A 20,275-nucleotide genomic window follows, 5' to 3' on the forward strand; every position below is an offset into this window, starting at 1 on the left:
ATTAATAAATATCCCCTTCTTCCTGACTTCTCTCCCTGCACATCTTCTCACTCCATCTCGAGAGAACCAGGCTAACACTCTGCTGCCATCACCCCTCTCTCCAGTGCCATAAGCCCCCACAAATCTTCCTCCTGGGCTCAGCCCAGGTCTCTGCAGCCCTTGCTGCTGGGAGGACGAGTGTCCATGTCCTGGCAGGTGAAAGAACAGAGGGGTCCTTATGGAGGAGCAGCAATTTGTTTATCCTTTATGGCCCTGGGGGTGCTCAGCAGGGAGTGGGGGAGCAGTAGGAATGAATGCCCAGCAGTACTGAACCTGTGCTCCCCTCACTGTGTCCGCAGTGGCTACGACTTCGACTACGACTATTACAGAGACGACTTCTATGACAGGTGAGCGGGGCAGGGTCAGCCCAGGGGGGGTTTCTGTGGGGTAAGACCTTCCCTGCAGTGTGGGGGAGGGAGGTGGGTGCAGAGTGGTCCAGCCCAGCCCCGTGGTGGGCTCTGATGGCCGGGCTGTGCCCGGGATCTTCACCGGCACCCCTTGGGCTCCAGCTGGGTGTCACGGCAGGGCCAGGGGTGCTGCAGGGCTGCTTCACCCCCTCCATCCTTCCCCCCAACTCCAGGCTCTTCGAGTACCGGGGCAGAGTGTCCCCAGTGCCCAGGGTGGTCCCTGTGAAGAGGCCCCGGGTCACCATCCCCTTGGTGCGGCGCGTGAAGGCCTCGCTGCCTGTGAAGCTCTTCGCCAGGTCGGCCGCCATCGCCAACAGCTCAGCCAAGCTCAAGTGTGAGTGTGGGATGAGGGGCTGGATGGTACCCAGCGGGGTGGGGATCAACCAGGCCAAGGGCCGGGTCCTGCACTTTGGCCACAACAACCCCCGGCAGCCCCATGGGCTGGGACAGAGGGGCTGGAGAGCAGCCAGGCAGGAAGGGAACTGGGAGTGGGGATTGACAGGAAGCTGAACAGGAGCCAGAGTGTGCCCAGGTGGCCAAGAGGGCCAGTGGATCCTGGCCTGGCTCAGGAACAGTGTGGCAGCAGGAGCAGGGCAGGGATTCTGCCCCTGGACTCAGCACTGGTGAGGCCACCCCTGGAGTGCTGTGTCCAGTTCTGGGCCCTCAGCTCAGGAAGGACATGGAGGGGCTGGAGCAGGTCCAGAGAAGAGCAACGAGGGTGGGGAAGGGACTGGAGCACAAGTGCTGTGAGGAGAGGCTGAGGGAGCTGGGGGGGCCCAGCCTGGAGAGGAGGAGGCTCAGGGGAGGCCTCCTGACTCTCTGCAACTCCCTGACAGGAGGGGGGAGCCAGGTGGGGGTCGGGCTCTTCTGCCAGGAACCAGCAGCGGGACAAGAGGGCTGGGTCTTGAGCTGTACCAGGGGAGGTTTAGGTTGGATATTAGGAAGAAATTCTTTCCAGAGAGAGTGCTCAGCCATTGGAATGGGCTGCCCAGGGAGGGGGTGGATCCACTGTCCCTGGAGGTGTTTAAGGTGAGACTGGATGTGGCATCAGTGCCATGGGCTGGGAACTACGGCGGGGTTGGATCAAGGGTTGGATTTGATAATCTTGGAGGTCTTTTCCAGCCTGGTTGATTCTGTGACTGGGATTCTATAGGTGTGCACATGGACCCCCTGGCCCCAAGCACCCACCCATGGGCAGGGTGCTCCCAGGGAAAGCCTGCACCCCAAAACATCTGGAAACAACAGCCTGAGCAGCTGGGGAAGGCTTGGGCCAAAGCCTGGTGTCAGTCTCCACAAGCTGCCTGGGCAGCAGATTCCGAGGCTTTTTTGGGTGCATACAGCCCCCTGCAGCCCCCAGCAGGAAGTAAGGACTGAGGAGCAGTTTCCAGCGTGGGGTTCCTCCTTGTGTTTGCACCCTGCTCAGCAGTTGGGGTTCCTCTATGTCTTTAACCTTGGGCTGGGGGGTGAGGGCAGGCTCTGCGGGTGCTCTGCAGGGCACTAAAGGCCTTTTTTTTTCCTCCCTTCCTCCCTCCAAGTGAAGAGCAGTGAGCTGCAAACAATCAAAACTGAGTTGACACAGATCAAGTCCAACATTGATGCTCTGCTGGGCCGGCTGGAGCAGATTGCAGAGGAACAGAAGCTGTCTGCAGGTCAGTGCTGTGGGGGAGTGTCTCAGGGCCAGCCCTGAGCAGCACAACTTAGAGCATCCTCTGGGCTCTAACAGTGAAGGGTCAGCCCCCAGGATCCAGGGTACAAGCAAAAGCCATAATTACACATCAGAATTCCCCAAATTATGGACTTGGGGTTTAAAATGATGAGATTTTTTTTAGTTTAGTCATATGGTTTGTATTTTCTTAGTTTGCTTTTTTTTTCTGTTATTCTGTTCTACTCTTCTCTGTCCTATCCTAGGCTAGCCTAGCCTATTCCATCCTATCTGGCTCCCACACTCCCTGGAGTGATGTAGAACCTGCTCTGCTCTTTCCAAGGTCTCTGGGGCAGTTTCCTCAAAATCAGCAAAACTTCCCTTTGCAGAAAACCCCCGAGATCATTATTTACCCACTGAGTGAATTTGGGAGCCCTCTGCACTGGTGTGCCCTGGCTCTGGCACTGCCCCCAGCCCCTGATCCCTCTGCACTGGTGTGCACTGGCTCTGGTGGTGCCCCCAGCCCCTGATCCCAGTGCTTTTGCCCCCTCAGAGGTTCGGAAGAAGGCTGAGAGTAGCAAAAGTGAAGTGTCCCAGGAGGACACGGCGTCGGAGGCCGAGGCCAACACGGAGGAGCCGCTCAACGGGGACGAGGGGGAGGAGGAAGGTCTTGCACGGGATGAGTGTGAAGATGAACTGGTAAGAGAGCTTGGATGATGCCTCCTCCCAGCCAAAGGAGTTCATAGTGGACCACAGTTTTACTGGAACTTGCTAAATCCCCGGGAAGAGTAGTTTTCCCTTCCTCCAAAGAAATTGGTGTCTTTAAATCCCACGATTGTTCTCAGCTCTTTCCTCCCAACTGTTCTGTTGCCCTTGCAAATGTGTGGGGAGATGCTGAAGAAACATGCTTGGCTCTTGAAATTCAAACCACATTCTCCTTGATTTCACAACTAGTACTTGTTTAAACCTAATTGATCTGCTCCCGAGTAATTCTTGGATAGATTTAAACACATGGCAAAGACAGGCCATGGTAAATTAACTGCACTTTCCTGACTGTGTATTTGTAGTGCCCTTCCATCTGACCAGACATCCATGGAATCACAGGAGTTGGAAGGACCTGAAAGCCCATCCCATGCCACCCCCTGCCACGGGCAGGGACACCTTCCACTAGCCCAGGTTGCTCCAAGCCCCATCCAACCTGGCCTTGGACACTTCCAGGGATCCAGGGGCAGCCACAGCTTCTCTGGGCAACCTGTGCCAGGGCCTCCCCACCCTCCCAGGGAAGAATTTCTTCCCAATATCCCATCTATCCCTGCCCTCTGGCAGTGGGAAGCCATTGCCCCTTGTGCTGTCATTCCATGCTTGGGTATGGCAGTGCCATACAGGGCACTGTGTGACCACTGGCAGCACTGTCATTTTTCCAAAATTAAGACTTTTATGAGAACAGGATCATCTCCAGACCCAGGTCAGGGCAATAGGGGTGGAAGGACTGCCCTGCTGTCCACAGCCCTGGGAAGCTGGATTGGCTGGCATGGCAGGGGCAGGCCCTGAACCTGCCCTGAGTGTCCCCTGGTACAGGTCCATTCCTTCCCCACCCTGGCACTGGTGGCAGCAGAAGTGAGGATGAAGCTCAGCATCCCTCTCTTATTCCTCACCCCTCATCTCTGGGGTGACCTCACAACACACCCACAGCATTCCCCTAATGGCCAAAGATCTCCTGTAGCTCCAAACACTTCCTGGGAGAGCTGGTTTGTGCTGTCCTGCTCTGTCCTGTTAAGTCGGGATGGATGAGGGGGCTGAACGGGGTCTTCCTTCACTGCTGCTAAATCCTGGGAGAGCTGATGAGGGGGAGACATCATAGCAGGTACTGGAAGAAGAAAGGCACAAGCTCTGTGCCAGTTGGATAAGGAAGGCCAGGTTTGAATTACATCAAGGGAAACAGATGGGAGAAATTAAGGGGTAACTTGCTGATGTTAATGATGATAAAGCAGCACACAGCCTGTCAACAAAAAATGTGGACTTCTCTGCCAATGTTGGAATAAGAAAACAGTGAACAGACATCTGCTGGCACTGGTTTGGGAAGAGCTGGTCTTCATTAAGAGATGAACAGGGTGACTATTTCAGCTTCCTTCCATCTCTGTTTTCTGTAACTCTCTGGTCCTGAAGTGGCTTTGAGACCAGAAATATTTCCCTCCCAACATCAGACAGGCTCCCATGTGCTCTCCTGGGGCAGGTCAGTGTGTGCAGGTCGTGTGAGGGTCTCAAGCACTGAGAGGCAGCTCCCCAGAGCCAGCCTTTGGGGTGTGCTCCTGACCTGACAACACTGAACAGCTCTGGAGTCTTCCCAGTTCCTGGGGAGTGACTCCTTTATCCCACATCTCTTTGGCTCACACACATCACTGTGGCCATCACCATCTGCTGTCCGTGGACATGGTGCCCACACAGGTCCCTAAAACCCCTTTGGCTCTGCTCCATCAGATCTGTGTGAGTGACCTATGACTCTTCTCTTGTAACACCTCCACCCCTCAGAGCCAAAGGGATTTTTTTGGACCACCAATCCAAGTGCACTTGTTAAATATTGAGCTCTGAGCAGTGAATTTAGGTGTGGGAAACACTTGATAAGTGCAGCATAAAGTGGTTAATTCATAGTCACATTTTCTGCTGTGTTAATGCAGTTTTGGCTTATCAGCACAAGTCTGAGGGGCAGCTGAGGGAGCTGGAGGAGCTCAGCCTGAAGAAAAGGAGGCTCAGGGGGGACCTTCTGGCTCTGCAACTCCCTGACAGGAGGGGGGAGCCGGGGGGGGGGGGTCGGGCTCTGCTCCCAGGGAACAAGGGACAGGAGGAGAGGGAACGGCCTCATGCTGCACCAGGGGGAGGTTTAGATTGGCTATCAGGGAATATTTCTTCCTTGAAAGGGTGGCCAGGCATTGGAACAGCTGCCCAGGGAAGTGAACACAGAGGTGCTGGGTTAATGGTTGGACTTGATGATCTTAGAAGTCTTTTCCAACCAAAACGATTCTATGAATTCTATCACTTCAAAGCCCAGGAAGGGATCCCACATCCCAGGTCTGCTTGGCAGAGCCATCCCAAAATAAGGACTCAGAGGAAATTTTGCCTGGAACTGTTGTGTACCAGAAACCACCTCCATGGCACCTGGTGCCCATGGCACATGTGGTTTGTAGCTCCTCCCTCACCCTGAGCAACCTGGCACTGCTCTCCCACCCCAGGGCACCAGCTGGTCACCACATGAGAGGTGTCACAGCACCCCAGGCAGGACAGGAGGGATGTGTGACCCAAGAGCCCTCAGCCTTTCTCCTCTTTGTTCCTCCTTCCTGGGTATATCCAGTTTTTCCGGGGACAGATGGGACTGAAACTCAGGCAGCACTTTATTCAGATCTGATGTGTCCTGCCCACCTCCTCCTCCTCCAAAACACACACCCACGTGGTGATCTCTTGTTTCTGGTTCCCTTTTCCCTGCAGGAGAACAGCCATTACACAGATGTGGAGGATGCCAGACTACAGTAACCAGGTACAGCTCCTGCACTGCTGTTTGGAGGCTGATTCTGAGCAAGAGCTCTCCTTCTGGGCATGCTGGGGTGGGGGGTTACTGCTTCAGAAGATGCTCTTTCCCACTGATCCAGAGAGCTTGGCTGCTCAGCTGGGTCCCTGGCCAGCCCCTCGCTCCCTTTCCTAAATGCCAAATTTTTGGGGTTCAAGGACAATGATGTCCCTCCCCCTTCTCCCCTCGCAGCCCTCTCAGAACAGCAGTGAGCAACTGTGTGAGGAAAGCACGAGGCTAAACCCTGTCCTGGCACGTTGAGCAAGACAAGCTGAATGGAAGTGCTGCTGTCATCTCTACCTGGCATCCAAAAGGAGAAACATGGCCCGACATCTTCCATCCATCTGTAAAGCAAAGACAAGAAAAACTCATCATCCCAGCGAATCCCCACTGCCCCTGCAATGGATTGGGAGCTCTGCAGCCAGGGGAGGCAGGAGCCAAACCTGCCCAGCCCAGAGCCACCACGGACTGGAGAACAGGAGAGTGGTGTCCCCAGGGAGCCCGAGGGGTTTGCAGGAGAGCGGGGAGGACTCAGCCCAGCCCAACACTGACGTTTTTCCCCATGTGAGGTGAGAGCCAGAGCATTTCCTGACTGAGGGGAAAGTACTGTCTCAGTGTGGATGGTTTGTGTTCCTGCACTGGGGATCCTGGTGAGGAGGAGGGTGTGGGGTGAGCTGCCCTCCACAACAGTCACCTCCTGTCACTGCTCTCCTGCCCCACAAACTGCCGTGGGCCCACAGGCACTGCCAGGTGGGAAGGAGTCAGAGCTGGAGCTTGTGCTGTGCTCTGGAAGCTGCTTGGAAGAGGGAAGGGGAGAGGAAGCTGCAGGAAAGCAAGTGATGCCAAGCAGGAGGAACAAAGCCCACGTCATCTTCAGTGGTTTGGTCTCCTCGTTGTCCCCTGGGAAGGCACCGTGTGAAGGCTGAGCAAGGCTCTGCAGAGTGAGGGGGGGTGAGGGTGAGACCCTTGGCTTGGTCCAGCTGCTCCCTGTGAGGGATGGAGAGCACCCACTTCTGCAGCCCAGGGCCAGAGACATCAGCCCCTTCCCTGGGGAGCCCACAGCTCCTCCTGCCCCCTCTCACACCGACCTGGCACCTCAGGAGAGCTCCAGCAGCTCCTGTTCCTGCCGTGCTCCGTCACAGCCCGCGGGCCTGCAGTGGGACAGCCCCTGGGAACAGGGAATGCTCCCAGCACAGTGCACGTGGGGGTGCAGGCACCTCCCCTGCTCCCCACATTGCAGCGGCTCCTCAGGGGAACCCCCTCATGCCACAGCACCCGAGAGCTCTCAGCCTTTCTCCTCCTCCTTCCTCCTTCCTGGGCTTACCCGGTTTTCCTGGGCTAGATGGGACTGGAACTCACTGCAGCACTTTATTCTGATCCGACGTGTCCTGCCCACCTCCTGGCCCTCCAAGACACACCCCCACACCCCCTCAGTGCTTTGACTCCATCCCGGTGTCCACACCCTCTCCTTGGTCAGACCCTCCCACACCACGCATGGCTCCGGGTTCTTCCGAGTGCTCTGACCTCATCCATGGCATCTCTGAAGGGTGAAGGGGAAAACAGGCCTGGGGGCAACACTCCAAGCCCCCCCCAGGGCCACCCTGGAGTGAAGTACAAGGTTTGATTTGCATTTCTTAGTTTGGAATGTTTGGTGAGGGATCAAAGGGATAACAGAGCTTTCCCCTCCCTGTGCCGGTTCCTGTCCAGTCTCCACTGTTGTGCTGAGCCTTGTAGAGCTGTTTTCTAGGCCTGGAGAGATGAGCTGCAGTTTTTGCTATGAACTGACTGTGATGCTGATGTTTGGGAGAAAGGTGACCTTGTACATATGATCCTGTATAATAAAAGAAAGAAATCTAATTTCTTTCCCTCTCTTCTCTCTCTGTCTCACACACACACACACTGTTTTCTTCTACTTCAGACAAGTCTTTCCCTTTCTAAGCCTCAGCTCTGCCCACAGGATTTGCTGTCCCTTACACAAGGTATATCCCACTGGGCTGAGCAAAACATCTGGGTTCACAAGGGCTCTGGGATTTTTCCCCTGGAGGCTTGGAAACTCCTTTGATGCAGGAGAGCAGGGGACAAATCCAGGCCTTTAATCTCTGGACTTTGCACTGGTCCAGCTCATAACAGACTGGAAAAATTTGGCTGCTGTTCCCATTTGCACAAGGCAACAGTACAACTGCTCCTGAGGCACAATGTTGGCACCAGAGCAGGGACCAGTGACCACCATGGGGAGAATCAGAGGATCCCGGAATGGGTTGGAAGGGACCTGAAAGCTCATCTTGTTCCAACCTCCTGCCATGGGCAGGGACACCTCCACCAGCCCAGGTGGAATCCAGGTGCTGCCAGGCTTTCAGTGTGTTTGAAAAGTTAATTTTGAGTCCTAAAAGGTTCTCTGCTGAGCCTGGTCTGAACTGTCACCCAGCACTGGAGGGCAAAGCTGCTACTGCAGCTGGTCAAGAGCATGGTGAGTCTGAGGATGTTTCATCCATTCATTCATCCATCCATCCATCCTGGCCTCAGTCACCAGTTCACTTTAAGATGAGGAATGCAGCAGCAGCAACTAGTGGTTGCATGTCCTTGCAACAGGGAAGGAGGAAATGGGGGAGGGAGAAAAAAAAACAAAAAAACCCACCAAAAAAACCAAACAAACAGACAAAAACAAACACAAAAAAACCCAAACAAACAAAAAAAAAGGAAGTCAAAATGGCTCTAAAGAAGATGAAAATCAGCCCTACCTTAGCTCTGCTGAGCCAAGTACCCAGCTCAGAGTGGCTGTGGGGCAGTGCCTGGAGGCTGGGGCTGGATCACTCCAGCTCCAGGCCATTAGAGCAAGGCTGAGGTCTCCAGTGAACAACTGGTTTGATTTTACTAATTGTTTTGAGGGGAGAGCAAGGGACTTTGGAAGCTCCCAGGCAGCCCCCTGTGTGGTCATTAACTTTGCTCTTGGTTGTAGGTGAGGCCTCAGTGAAATGAGTCCTGGGGTTTTGGTGCTCACTGGGTTCTGTACCAGCCAGTGATCCACATGGGGTGGGAGGGTGCAGCAGTGGGTGGGAAAGGGGACACACACACACAGCCCCCTTCACCCCTTCAGACCTTGAATCAGCTGCAAAGTTTCCTTCTGACTCCACTGGTCCCTCAAAAGAGGGACAGGGGGACAGGAGGTGTCACCCCTCCCCTGAGCAGGGGTGGCACAGAGGTCCCCACTGCCAGGGCACAGGGGACACTGCAGTGTCCCCACAGAGTCACTCCCTGTAATCGTCCCTGCCCTGCTGGGATGTGGGAAGACCATCCCTGCTGGGATGTGGGAATAAGGGTTGGGCCAGTCCATTCTCCCCAGAACATCCCCCAAGGCAACAGTTAATTCAACATCTGCGTATTCTGAATTAAAGCAACCAACATAAACTGAGCAGCAGAACTGAATATACACACAGTTTCCATGGGGTGAACTGGGGAAAAAAAAAGCCTTTGTTAAAGGCTTTCCCCAGCCCCCCACAGAGGGAAGATCCCATTACCAAGTGTCCTGGACCTCTCCTGGCTTCCCACATTTGCTGCTCTGCTTGTTGCTCTCCCACTGTTGCTCTCCTGTGGCCAGAGCAGCGTGGCCTTGGTTGGAAACAAACCCGAAGCCTCCAACCCCACTGCCATTCCTGCACCTCAGCAAAGGAAACAGGGAGTGTCTGGGGTGGCCAACACACTTTGGGCTTGGATGTGCTGCTCTGGCTGGGATGAGCAGATGTGCAGAAGCTTTGGTGCTCTGTTTTTCACATGCTGGTCTGGACACTCATTAGAGTAACAGAGCAGAGTTACCCCATCCCCAGATCCTCCTTTCATGTGCTTCTGGACATGGAAAAACATTCTGTGGGGCCAGAACGCCTATAATTGTTCAGTTTGAGTCAAGAGATGTAACAAAAGCCTCCAATGACTTAATAACTTCCATTAACTGCGATGAGCATCACAGCTCCAGTCCATCAGTGCTTTGGAAACAGTTCAGTTACTGCAACTGAGACGGGACCATTCTTTGGGGAATTTGTAAGAGCCAGTTGCTGTCTCTGGGACAGTGGTTATATCCCTCCTGCATTGTCCTTCTGTTATCTGCAGAACATTTAGTTCCATCTTTTTCTTCTTCTCAAGAAAGTTTCAGAAACCTTTGGAGATGTGGTCGGGAACCCCAAGGGCTCCTGGTGGAGTCCATCCATCCCCTGCCAGGAAAACACACCCAGGGCAGGGGCAGTGATGCTGAAAGGACTCAGCCAGGAGTCCATGGATGTGCTGCTCCAGTCCAGCAGGAAAACCCTTTATAACACTCTGGTTCAGCACCTTCTCCTTGGTGCCATTCCAGGTGGATAATTTTCCCTGCCAGGCTCGGGATGCAGGGGGGCAGCCTGGGCAGGAGAGGGGGGCAGGGCCACAGTGGTGCAACACTCCCAGTGTTTGCTTGGAGCTCCCTCCTGCTGGATGATCCTGAGCCATTCTGGGTCAGGAGGACAGGCCTGGCAGCTCAGCTGGGACATCCCCTCCTGACCCTCACCCTGCGCTCCAGCTTGGCCCCTCCTGCTGCTCAGAAGACCCGTTTCATCCCCAAAGGCCAAAGCATCCTTGCTTTTGGCCAGCTCAGGAGGCACCTGTGTGCCCACAGCACCCCCCCTGAGGTGCAGACAGGCCCCCAAGCCCCAGCACACTCCTCACTGTGCAGGCACAAGGGTTGTGCTGGTCAGGGGCAGGGTTTGGTGGGCACCACCCTTGGCCAGGACAAAGCGGAGAGGGAAACAGTGTCCTTCAGCACACAGCTGAAATGGATTTGGGAAAGTGGAGAAGGCCTGGAATTATAAACACTCATGGACAGAACACATTGGAGACCCCCCCCCAGCCAGCCCCAAACAACCTCTCACCAACAGGGAAACCTCAACAGCACCCACAGCCCAAAGCCTAAATCAGCACCCCTGGAGGACCCCAGAGGAGGACCCCACTCTAGAAGAAGAACAGAGAAAGCAGTTCCTCCTCCCTCTGCTGGCTGAGGGTGTTGGGAGGTGCGGGGACAAGGCAGCAAAGAAAAGTGGGTTTTAAGCTCCATTTTAATTTTTTCACACGTGTAGTGGAAAAAAAGGTTCTTTTAATGCTGAACAAAACCACGGCACAAGGCCTGCGACAGGCTGTGAGGGCCCTGAGCAAGACAGAGACATGGCAGGCCACAAAACAAAAAGTAACTGGAAATTTTTTACTTGCCCTTTGTGCCTAATTCTCACAGCTGATCACATCTGACTGCTCTCCCTGTAACAAAGGCAAGAAATCTTCCTTTTCCTTTCAAAATGAAAATTAATATTATCAGCAGATAGTAAAGCCATGTTAGAAGCACCAAGAGCCTACCTTGGACATGGGCCTGGAGTAACAGGACACAGGGCAGGTTTAGGTTGGATATTAGGAAGAAATTCTTTACAGAGAGAATGTTCAGCCATTGGAATGGGCTGCCCAGGGAGGGGGTGGATCCACTGTCCCTGGAGGTGTTTAAGGTGAGACTGGATGTGGCATCAGTGCCATGGGCTGGGAACCACGGCGGGGTTGGATCAAGGGTTGGACTCTATGATCTCCGAGGTCCTTTCCAACCCAGCTGATTCTATGATTCTGTGACACTGGGGAATGGCTTCCCACTGCCAGAGGGCAGGGTTAGATGGGATATTGGGAAGAAATCCTTCCCTGGGAGGGTGGGGAGGCCCTGGCACAGGTTGCCCAGAGAAGCTGTGGCTGCCCCTGGATCCCTGGAAGTGTCTAAGGCCAGGTTGGATGGGACTTGGAGCAACCTGGGCTAATGGAAGGTGTCCCTGCCCATGGCAGGGGGTGGAATTGGATGATTTTTAAGGTTCCTTCCAACCCAAACCATTTTGGGATTCCGTGATCCAGCCATGTCACCTGACACTGGTGACAATCACAAGGTCCTGCTCCACCCCCAGTGAAATGCTTCCACATGGGAGAGAGAAATGCATGGAAAGAATGGGATAATTACCCAAAGCAGGGCTGGGGGAAGAAACAGAAGTTTTAAAACTAATTTGCTTTACTGCAGAACGGAGAATTAAGGAAGCTGCCTGTTACAAACCACAAAACATCTGTGAGCCCAGAGAGCCACCGAGGACGATGAAGAGGCTGAAGAGGGAGGGAGGTTCCACACATTTCTGCTGGGTATTCCACTGAAAAATGCCTCCTAACCCAGATGGAAAGGGATGACTGTGTTATCTCAGAATTCTGCCCTTGTTTGCAGTGTGCAAAAATGATGAACATTAAGGAGTGGGCCTGGTCTTAGAGACACAAGCAGAAGGGAAGGGAGAAAGTATTTCTCTTCCTGCAAGGAAAAGCCGATTTTATCAGTATTATCAGGCAGGAACCTGTTTCCAGGGCCAGCTGGAATTTCTACTTCTGGATAAAGAACTGCTGCTGCTCCCTCGGGCTAGGGACAGAGACTGACAGCACAGGCTCAGCCATGGTTTTACACAGAATAGATGAGAATGGACAGTGTATATATGTATGACACCTGTGTGAATATGTGCATAGAGCTTAATATTCATCTATGGTTACACACCTACAGCAAAAGCAGTGTCTCCCCAAGCTCTGTCTGAAAAAACTAAGACTGGCTGAATTGCCTCTGGAGGCACTTCCCTGTCTTCACCTTCAGAGTAGTTAAAATAATGAAAAAGTTGAAATAATTAATAATAATGAATAATAAAACAGCTAAAATAAGCAAAGAGCCAAACCCACCAGATTTCTTAGCCAAGGAGCTGGAGCTGGGTGAGGTCCCTTCAATCCAAAGGCCTGTACAGATGGAATAGTGCATGTTAAAGATCAGCAACAGCCCTTGAGACTGTTTGTCTTGGGGAAAGATGTTTCTCTTTAGGAGGAAGATATTTCAAGTAATATCTTCTTTCAAAAAAGCCTTTTCCTTCCTCCTATCATGAGGCTCAGAGCAACCCTTCTGCTCCCTCAGCTCTCTGCACCTGAGGGAAAGGACACCTGGAGCTGTGCTCCCTTTCCTGCCATGGGATTTTATGGTTCATCCAAAATCCTTTCAGCCCAAATTAGAGCCTCTCGAGAAGAGCCTTTCCAAGGTGGACAGACCTCTGGAACCAGAGTGAGCTGTGACACAGGGGAACTGCCAAAATGTCTCTATATATGAGGGCAGAGACAGACAGGTCCAACCAAGCCCAGGTTTGGATCCCCAAGAACTTTGTGGGAATACAAACCTCTGCAGACCCCTTGGCACTGCTGGAAAAACCAAGGAAGGCTTTCAGGGGGACAGGCTTGTCCTGATACCTCCCCACTGTCTCTGACCCAGGTAATCTGCTCCACAGACAACAAGCACTGCCCTTCACCACGGCAAGAACAACTGAGAAACAGAAAAGCAAACAATTCTCTTGGAAGCTGATGTGGCTTTGCAGTTTGCTGTCTGTCCAGGCTGAAGCTGAACTGGTAGTTCTTGTGCAGCTTCTGTTTTCTATTCAACATCTGCTTTCAATTGTGTCTCAAAGCCTGGCCTCTCACTTCTTGGATGCTCTTTCAGTGATCTGTAATAAACCTGTAGGATAAAACTGAGCAGAGGGGCAGAACAGAGAGCTAGAGAAATGTTATGGGAAAGATAAACAGGTAAATTCTAATGATCTTTAGCTGTCAGAATCACACTCGACTTCCTGTTCTCTGGACTTTCAGAGCTTTCCTGCTGTTTCTATCTCTATCCCTCCCCCACTGGACACCAGCACAGGCACTTTCACCTGATTACAGCACAACACCCCCTGCAATTCCTGACAAACCCTGTCCTGTTTGCAGCAGCTTGGAAAATCTGCTTTTTCTTCTCCTTGCTCACATTCCCGGGTGCCCAAACCTCCCTGACAAGCTGCCCCCCAGCTGACACAATCCAGGGATCTCGGGGTGTGGTGTCCCTGCCTGGAGGACACAACACACAATGCCTGGGAATGACCGGGAATGCCCCGCCCTCAATGGAAACATTTTAGAAACTGCTCCTCCTTTACACCATTTCTGGTTACAGAAGTTGATTAAATCCTTGCTCTGGCCACAAGCTTCCAGCAAAAGAGCTCATTCTCCCTTATTCTGGTGATACCCAGCAGTTATTTCAGCGGGACAGAAGCACATGAGGGCAGCTGATCCCACTGGTTGTGCTGAACAGACCAGGAGAGGTTGGGTTGTTCCAGTGCCCTGAGCAAGGCCCCCAATGCTCTGAGTCACAACCCTGACTCCACAGCAGAGACAAAAGCATTTACTAGCAGAAGGGGGGTATAAAGGGATTATTCTTTGAAGGGTATCAAAACTTGAGGCTGCCTGACCACAGCACAACTTCTTTTGTTAAGTTCTCTCAGGAAATCCAGAGACAAGACTCAGATTTCTCTGTCGTGGCTGGAAGATGTGTTTCACCTTTGCTGCTGGAACAGAGCTCAGACTAACTGGGCAAGGTGAAGGAGAGCTGGGCACGGCTGAAGCCATGGAGAGAACCAGCCCAGCCCTTTGTTCACACAGGGACTCCATCCTGCTCCCCAGTACCTAAATTCTGCCTCCCACATCTCCTTACAGCCAGTTTCCAGCTCAGAGAGAAAAACCATGGAGAAGCACAGCTCTGTCTGCCTCCCAAAAGACGCCTGCAGGCTGAGCTGGGGCAAACACAGCCACCCCCTCCTCAGAACCCCCTCCTTAAGCTGCTTTCTCAGAGCCAGCCCAAGCAGAAACTCATCTTTTTGCCTCCACACTCCAAGCTCACATCAGCCTTAGAGGCAGCAAGATGCATCTGTGTTCGTACACCACTTTTGGAATGGACACACTGGAAGGAGTTTTTTCTAAAAAAAATGAAACCCAACTGGTATCTGCTCCTAGAAATGACTTTTCCTGCATCGTTGAGGTTATTCCAGAGCCTCAACTCAAGATGGTGCACTCCAACATTAGCCATCAGGATTTCACACAGTCTCAAAATCCATCTACAAAATACACCTATAAAGCTCTCCTTGCAAGCCAGAGCTCAAAGGTAAGAGGTTTGAACAATTATTTATTCCTTTATTAACTTGGATTTGTTGATCTAATTATACTGAAAATCAAACTTTGTATTTAATGCACTAAAATACAGCAGCCACACTGTATTTGTTTTTAAGTATGTTAAAGGTATTTGACCCAGGAAAAAGCCAGTTAGTAGAAACAGAAAGTATCATTTTTCTTCAGCTATTTTAGTGTGTCCCAACAGCAAATCACCAAAACAAAAAGGCAACTAGCACTTCTCCAGAAAGTGTTACTCCCAGCAGAAGGAGTAGAACTAAGAGGAAGAAACAAGAATACAACAATAATGTTACAAGAGGCACTGATCCTGGCTTTATTCACTTTAAGATACATCCAACATTGTTATAGCTCACTTGAAATTCAAAATGTTTTTTAAGAAACCAACCATAAAACCTTGATTCTTGCCTTACAGTGCTGTCAAGTTTGCAAATAGCAAGTGAGTGACTTCCCAGCAAGGCTGTGCTCTGTATTAACAAAGGTTATAACTTAGTACAAACCTTTCAAGTTCTGATTTTGGAGGAATTGCATCCAGAATGAGCACTTTCCCTGGGGAGGAGGCTGCTGTGCTCACCTGCAGGGTGGGTGCTGTGACACCTTCCCCTCACCCTGGGGCACTTTGGCAATCAAGTGACAACTGACCCCCGTTAAGGTCCCCAGGAGGGACTTCACTCCCCACGTGCATCTTTGTGCTTGACTGGGAAGACCAGCAGGGACAGCACTGAGTGTGTCCCCTCGAGATTCCTGACAGACTGTGAGCAGAGGGAAGTGCTCAGGATGATCCCGAAGCAAAATGTGTTAATTTGGAACTCAAATTAATTGGCAGCATCTTCTGTAAATTCAAGATTTATAGAAGACTGGGTTGCAGCCATCACACAATGACATTTAGACCTACTTTTTTTTTTTTTTTGCTGCATTTAGATTCATTTTAAAGTGATGAAGAGTGCAGGACTTCAGAAATATAAACATTTCTCTATTAGAAATTGCAAACTTTAGTACTATGACACTGTGAAAACTTACAGTACAGTTTACTGATTCTGTGTTAAGATTCAGCATCAATCTGGTGTCTGAAGTCTCTCAGAGCTACTTTGTGCCTAAGGCAGCAGTACCAACAAGTCCTGCTGTCCCTGTCTGTGCACCCAAGGGTGTAAAAGCACAAGCAGGTCTCATGCTGGCACAGCCCTGTGACTCTGGGACTGGTTTCTCTGTTTAATGACAGCCTAACTAAAAATCAGCTTGTTAGGGAAAAGCAAAATAACCTCTACCTTAATCTTCATTCTGGGTCTTGGACATAGTTCAGTGACATGATCTGCAGAACAACACACCAACCGTTCCCACCAGCGTTGAGAGAGGAAACTGAAGGAAGAACCCAAATCCAAGACACTCACTGTTATAGTATCTTTAATTTATCTCGTCTTTTACAGAAGTCTGAATGGATTAAAAAGCACCTCCTTTCCCATCACGTTCCTTACAGTTGGTAAAATATATTCAATGAGCAAATGTATGTGAACAGCTTGAGGATCTGCATCTTGCAAGGGTTTCACAGCCCAACCAACCAAAAGCCAAATTTCTCGCGGTTTTTACAATCTCGTTTTATCGCAACGGTCAATCCTCTCCTGGAAACCTGTCCAGTGCCACCTCCCCAGAACACTGTGCACAATCCAGTGGTGATTAGCAGACTAATTAGCTTTGGCACGGAGCTGGGCTCTCTTGCCTGTGACAGCCTGGAAGCCTGTTTTGATGCTGGCGACGGAGCAGCGGGAGTGGCAGGTCTCGCACTGCAGGAAGTATAACCTGGTGTCCTTCTGCAGGATGGTGTCCGGGGAGCGACACGTGTGGCAGGTGACATACTCCTCTGAGGGGAGGAACAGAGGGGCAGTTAAAACACCATGCACATGAAGTCATCGCTTCTTGAGAGTTCAGGCCTGGAACGCTGTCAAAATGCACCTGCTAACTCAGAAGGGCTTACTGTGGAAACCCAAAAGTTGCCCCCCAAGCTCCCAGGTTAATAAAGATGAGGTTTCGTAGGCACTTGTCACCTAAAATCTAAGAAAAAATCCTCTGCACAGTTTTGAGTACAGAAAGGTAAAGAGCAGTTCTTTAATTAAAGGAATTCTGAGTATAGAAAGGTAAAGAGCATTTAAAAGACAATGCAGACAAATCATCACTTCTTGAGCCTTTACTCTTGAAACACTGTTCACATGCATCTGCTAACTCAGAAGGGCTTACTAGGAAAACCTAAAAGTTGCCCTCCAGTTCCCAGGTTAATAAAGATGAGGTTTCATACTGTACATTATGCACTTGTTACCTAAAATTGAAGAAAACATTCTCTGGACAATTTTGAGGGTAAAGTGCAGTTAAAAGATAATGCAGCCAAGTCACCACTTCTTCAGCCTTTAATCTTGAAACACTGTTAAAATCCATCTACTAACTCAGAAGGGTTTACTATGAAAAGCTAGAAGTTGCCTGCAGTTCTCAGGTTAATAAAGATGAGGTTTCATATGGCACATTATGCACTTGTTACCTAAAAATCTAAGAAAAAATTCTCTGCACAGTTTTGAGTACAGAAAGGTAAAGAACAGTTCTTTAATTAAAGGAATTCTGAGTATAGAAAGGTAAAGAGCATTTAAAAGACAATGCAGACAAATCACCACTTCTTGAGCCTTTACTCTTGAAACACTGTTCAAATGCATCTGCTAACTCAGAAGGGCTTACAATGAAAAGCTAAAAATTGCCCCCCCATCCCCAGGTTAATAAAGATGAGGTTTCCTATGGTACATTATGGACTTGTTACCTAAGATTGAAGAAAACATTCTCTGGACAATTTTAAATATAGGAAGGTAAAGAGCAGTTCTTTAAGGGCACAACATACATATTGCCCCACACACAGCAGAGGCCTCACAATTTTAGAACACTAGTTGTTTATAATATTTAATCATCACTTCACAGGTTACACCCAGTTCCCAAACAGTCCATCCCATGGGACCTCCCTCAGGCAACACCTCCTGAGTTGGGTCAGGGGTCTCAAAAAGACCACCCCTTCCTCCCACCTTCATCTTCATCATGATCCTCTGCTTGGACCAATGTCAAGGCCTCTGGGTCCTCTCTGAGTAGCTTTGACTAGGTTATATCAAGCAATGTGTCCTTTCTAGGTACATTCTCTACAAACAAGACATTCTCTGCCCTGCTGAAAAATCTCTATTGAAATCCTTGACAAGAAATATTAAACAATATTTCAAAAATTTGGTATAAAGGGTGTTTAGCTAAAAGTTCTAAGTGCTAAAAAGCTGTGCTAAAATCTATATGTGTTCTAAGGCATCACACTGACACCGGTATTTTCAAAATAATAACTAGTTAAAGCTTCCCACTGTTGTTCCCTCAGTTCCTCTGCTGAAGCAGCATTCCCAGGTATCAGCAACTCTGGGGCAGACACAGCACTAAATATTTTGTTACATGTAATGTGGACATGAGTCCTGTGCCCAGCAGTGACACACACACTGCATCTGCTAATTAACGTGTACAACAGGCTTTAAAATTAACAATTACTGGTGTTTGCCATAGTCCTCAGCACTGCCAAGAAATAAAAAACAAGCAGTTCTCAAATGCTCTCACTGTTTTCCTTGGCATGCTTTAATGCATGACAGAGTATGACATGTGGTTACTGTAACCCTGGCAGAGCCACCAGTATTTGAATTATTTCATAAATTATTACATATTGCATAAAGCAAAGTTGTGGCTTCTTAGCCCAGACCGTCCACTGTGCCCACACACATGGGCCTGAGAGAAAGCTGTAGTGGCAAAGGGAGTTCTACTTACTGATATATCTTCTCAAGACATTTTCTATCTGTTTTTGCTGGAATCTTCCTTTGATTACAAGCTGGTTGTTACCATCTATTGAGCCACTAATTTAAAAGAAAAAAAAAACAACAAATAAATCGATGGGTTGATTTGCAGAAGATGTGAAGTGTTAAAACAAGTCATGAACACGAAGCAAGACAATAGTGTGTTCTTCAAGGGAAGAGTAAAACTGAGTTGCTGCAGAATTCTGAAGGCATTTAAAATCCTGCAGGAAGTTTTGCCCAAGCAAAAGCACAGTTAAGGTTCCTAATCAGAAGAACTTCGAGCTGAGAATTAACACAGCTCTCTAGTAAGGTGTAATCTGAGTAATAAGATCATCTTCTAAACATTCTAATGTAGTAAATGGAATGTTTTGTCACATTCTGGTTTCTAATTTTTTAAGTCATCTGGAGCACAAGAGACTCCAAAGCCCAATCAAATAGGCATTTGGTATGTAACACTGTAAAACACAGCCCAGCAGCCTTACCTTGTACCCAATTCTGCCAACAAAAATGCCAGGAGATGTTTGGGCTGACGATGTAATCTAAAAACAAAGGAAGAGTATGTTTAGCCTTCCCCCTTCCAAGAAATCTGGTATTTTATACAGGGGGAAAATTACCAAGTCTAAAAGGGGGCAGTGCCAGAGGGTCTGCACCAAAGACAGTGGCCAAGGACACAAGAAACCTGAGCAGTCCACACAAAAAAACCCTCCACCATTCCCCCCCAAACCAAACTCACAATTACAGTAACTATTGAAAATAAGTTTTCTATTTGAGATTTTCCATTCTTACTCTCCCATCCCCCGAAAAAAATGCTAGTGGCTACCATTAAAAATCCCCTTTAGTACAGTGCCCAGATCCTCAGTGGGATTTCAGCAGGACTGTTTTCTGGCACACACATGGAACCAATCAGAGCTGCATTTCCAGAAGTGCTCACAAAGAACAGAATTGCCTTCACAAGACATAATTAAAACACTGCAGAAAACAGTGGGAAAACATTACTGGACTCCACACCATTTACCAAGAGAACAGTATTTGTAGTCAGCTCAAATTAGAAAGAACTTTCCCCACCCTCCTGCTCAACACTTGCAAATAAATATCACTGGTGACTGGACTTGATAAAGGCCAATGAACTCCCGAAGTTTCAGTCCAAGAGGCCCATGTAGCAGCCCTGCCACTGTCCTAATTTAAGTATAAAATAAGAAATTATCTCAATAAATCATTTTCATAAATATCTTCTCCCAGAGAAATGCAGAGGTAATGACTAAAATAGCTTCACTTCTGATTTGCCAGAAAACATCCCTTCAACACCCCAGCCACGGGCACAGAATCCATCTGCTATTCCTGGGAAACCCAAAGAGCACACTTACAATTTGCAGATATCTGTGAAGTTGACAAAAGATGTTTTCTTGGTCCCTACTCTCACAACCTGGGGGGGCTTCATGACAAATTTCCGTTTTTCTCCAGCCACCATGTCCGGGTTTTTTTCCCGCATGATGTTAAAAACTCTATTGAGCAGCTGCAAGAGAAGGGATTCACAGCCATGAGCAGCTTGAATTTCTCAGGTGAGCCCCTCACTTCCAAAAACACCTGAACCAGCATTCACAGTGAGTATCACGCTGTCTTTGCCCACCAGCATTTCCTCATGTGCTCTGGAACACGCTGCAAATGCTCTGATAAATGCAAAACTAACACACTTCAGATGCTCTGATAAATGCAAAACTAACACACTTCAGATGCTCTGATAAATGCAAAA

At 49.8% G+C, this 20,275-nt stretch overlaps 2 protein-coding genes across 3 annotated transcripts in view; one reads left to right on the forward strand and one right to left on the reverse strand.

Annotated features, from left to right (window-relative positions):
* Positions 1 to 7,504, forward strand: part of RALY (RALY heterogeneous nuclear ribonucleoprotein) — a 121,288-nt gene extending 113,784 nt beyond the window's left edge. Inside the window, exons 5-10 of one of the 2 annotated variants that reach the window (XM_027664046.1) lie at positions 339 to 386; positions 620 to 780; positions 1,982 to 2,095; positions 2,642 to 2,787; positions 5,569 to 5,617; positions 5,840 to 7,504. In XM_027664046.1, coding sequence (XP_027519847.1) covers positions 339 to 386; positions 620 to 780; positions 1,982 to 2,095; positions 2,642 to 2,787; positions 5,569 to 5,613 — 514 coding nt within the window. In that variant the 3' untranslated portion in view covers positions 5,614 to 5,617; positions 5,840 to 7,504. Of the gene's footprint in view, positions 1 to 338; positions 387 to 619; positions 781 to 1,981; positions 2,096 to 2,641; positions 2,788 to 5,568; positions 5,618 to 5,805 lie in introns of both variants that reach the window. The other variant, XM_027664045.1, reaches the window with a different exon arrangement.
* A 7,469-nt stretch (positions 7,505 to 14,973) lies between these two features.
* The window catches only part of EIF2S2 (eukaryotic translation initiation factor 2 subunit beta), a 12,603-nt gene continuing 7,301 nt past the window's right edge, over positions 14,974 to 20,275 (reverse strand). The window contains exons 6-9 of the mRNA XM_027664051.1: positions 19,890 to 20,038; positions 19,008 to 19,064; positions 18,500 to 18,585; positions 14,974 to 16,538 (exon numbers count right to left, since the gene is read on the reverse strand). Of these exons, the coding sequence (XP_027519852.1) occupies positions 16,363 to 16,538; positions 18,500 to 18,585; positions 19,008 to 19,064; positions 19,890 to 20,038 (468 nt within the window). The 3' untranslated portion in view covers positions 14,974 to 16,362. The remainder of the gene's footprint in view (positions 16,539 to 18,499; positions 18,586 to 19,007; positions 19,065 to 19,889; positions 20,039 to 20,275) is intronic.

The sequence above is a fragment of the Corapipo altera genome, unplaced genomic scaffold (assembly GCF_003945725.1).
Source record: "Corapipo altera isolate COAL_440 unplaced genomic scaffold, ASM394572v1 110, whole genome shotgun sequence".
In the NCBI taxonomy this organism is placed as follows: Eukaryota; Metazoa; Chordata; class Aves; order Passeriformes; family Pipridae; genus Corapipo; species Corapipo altera.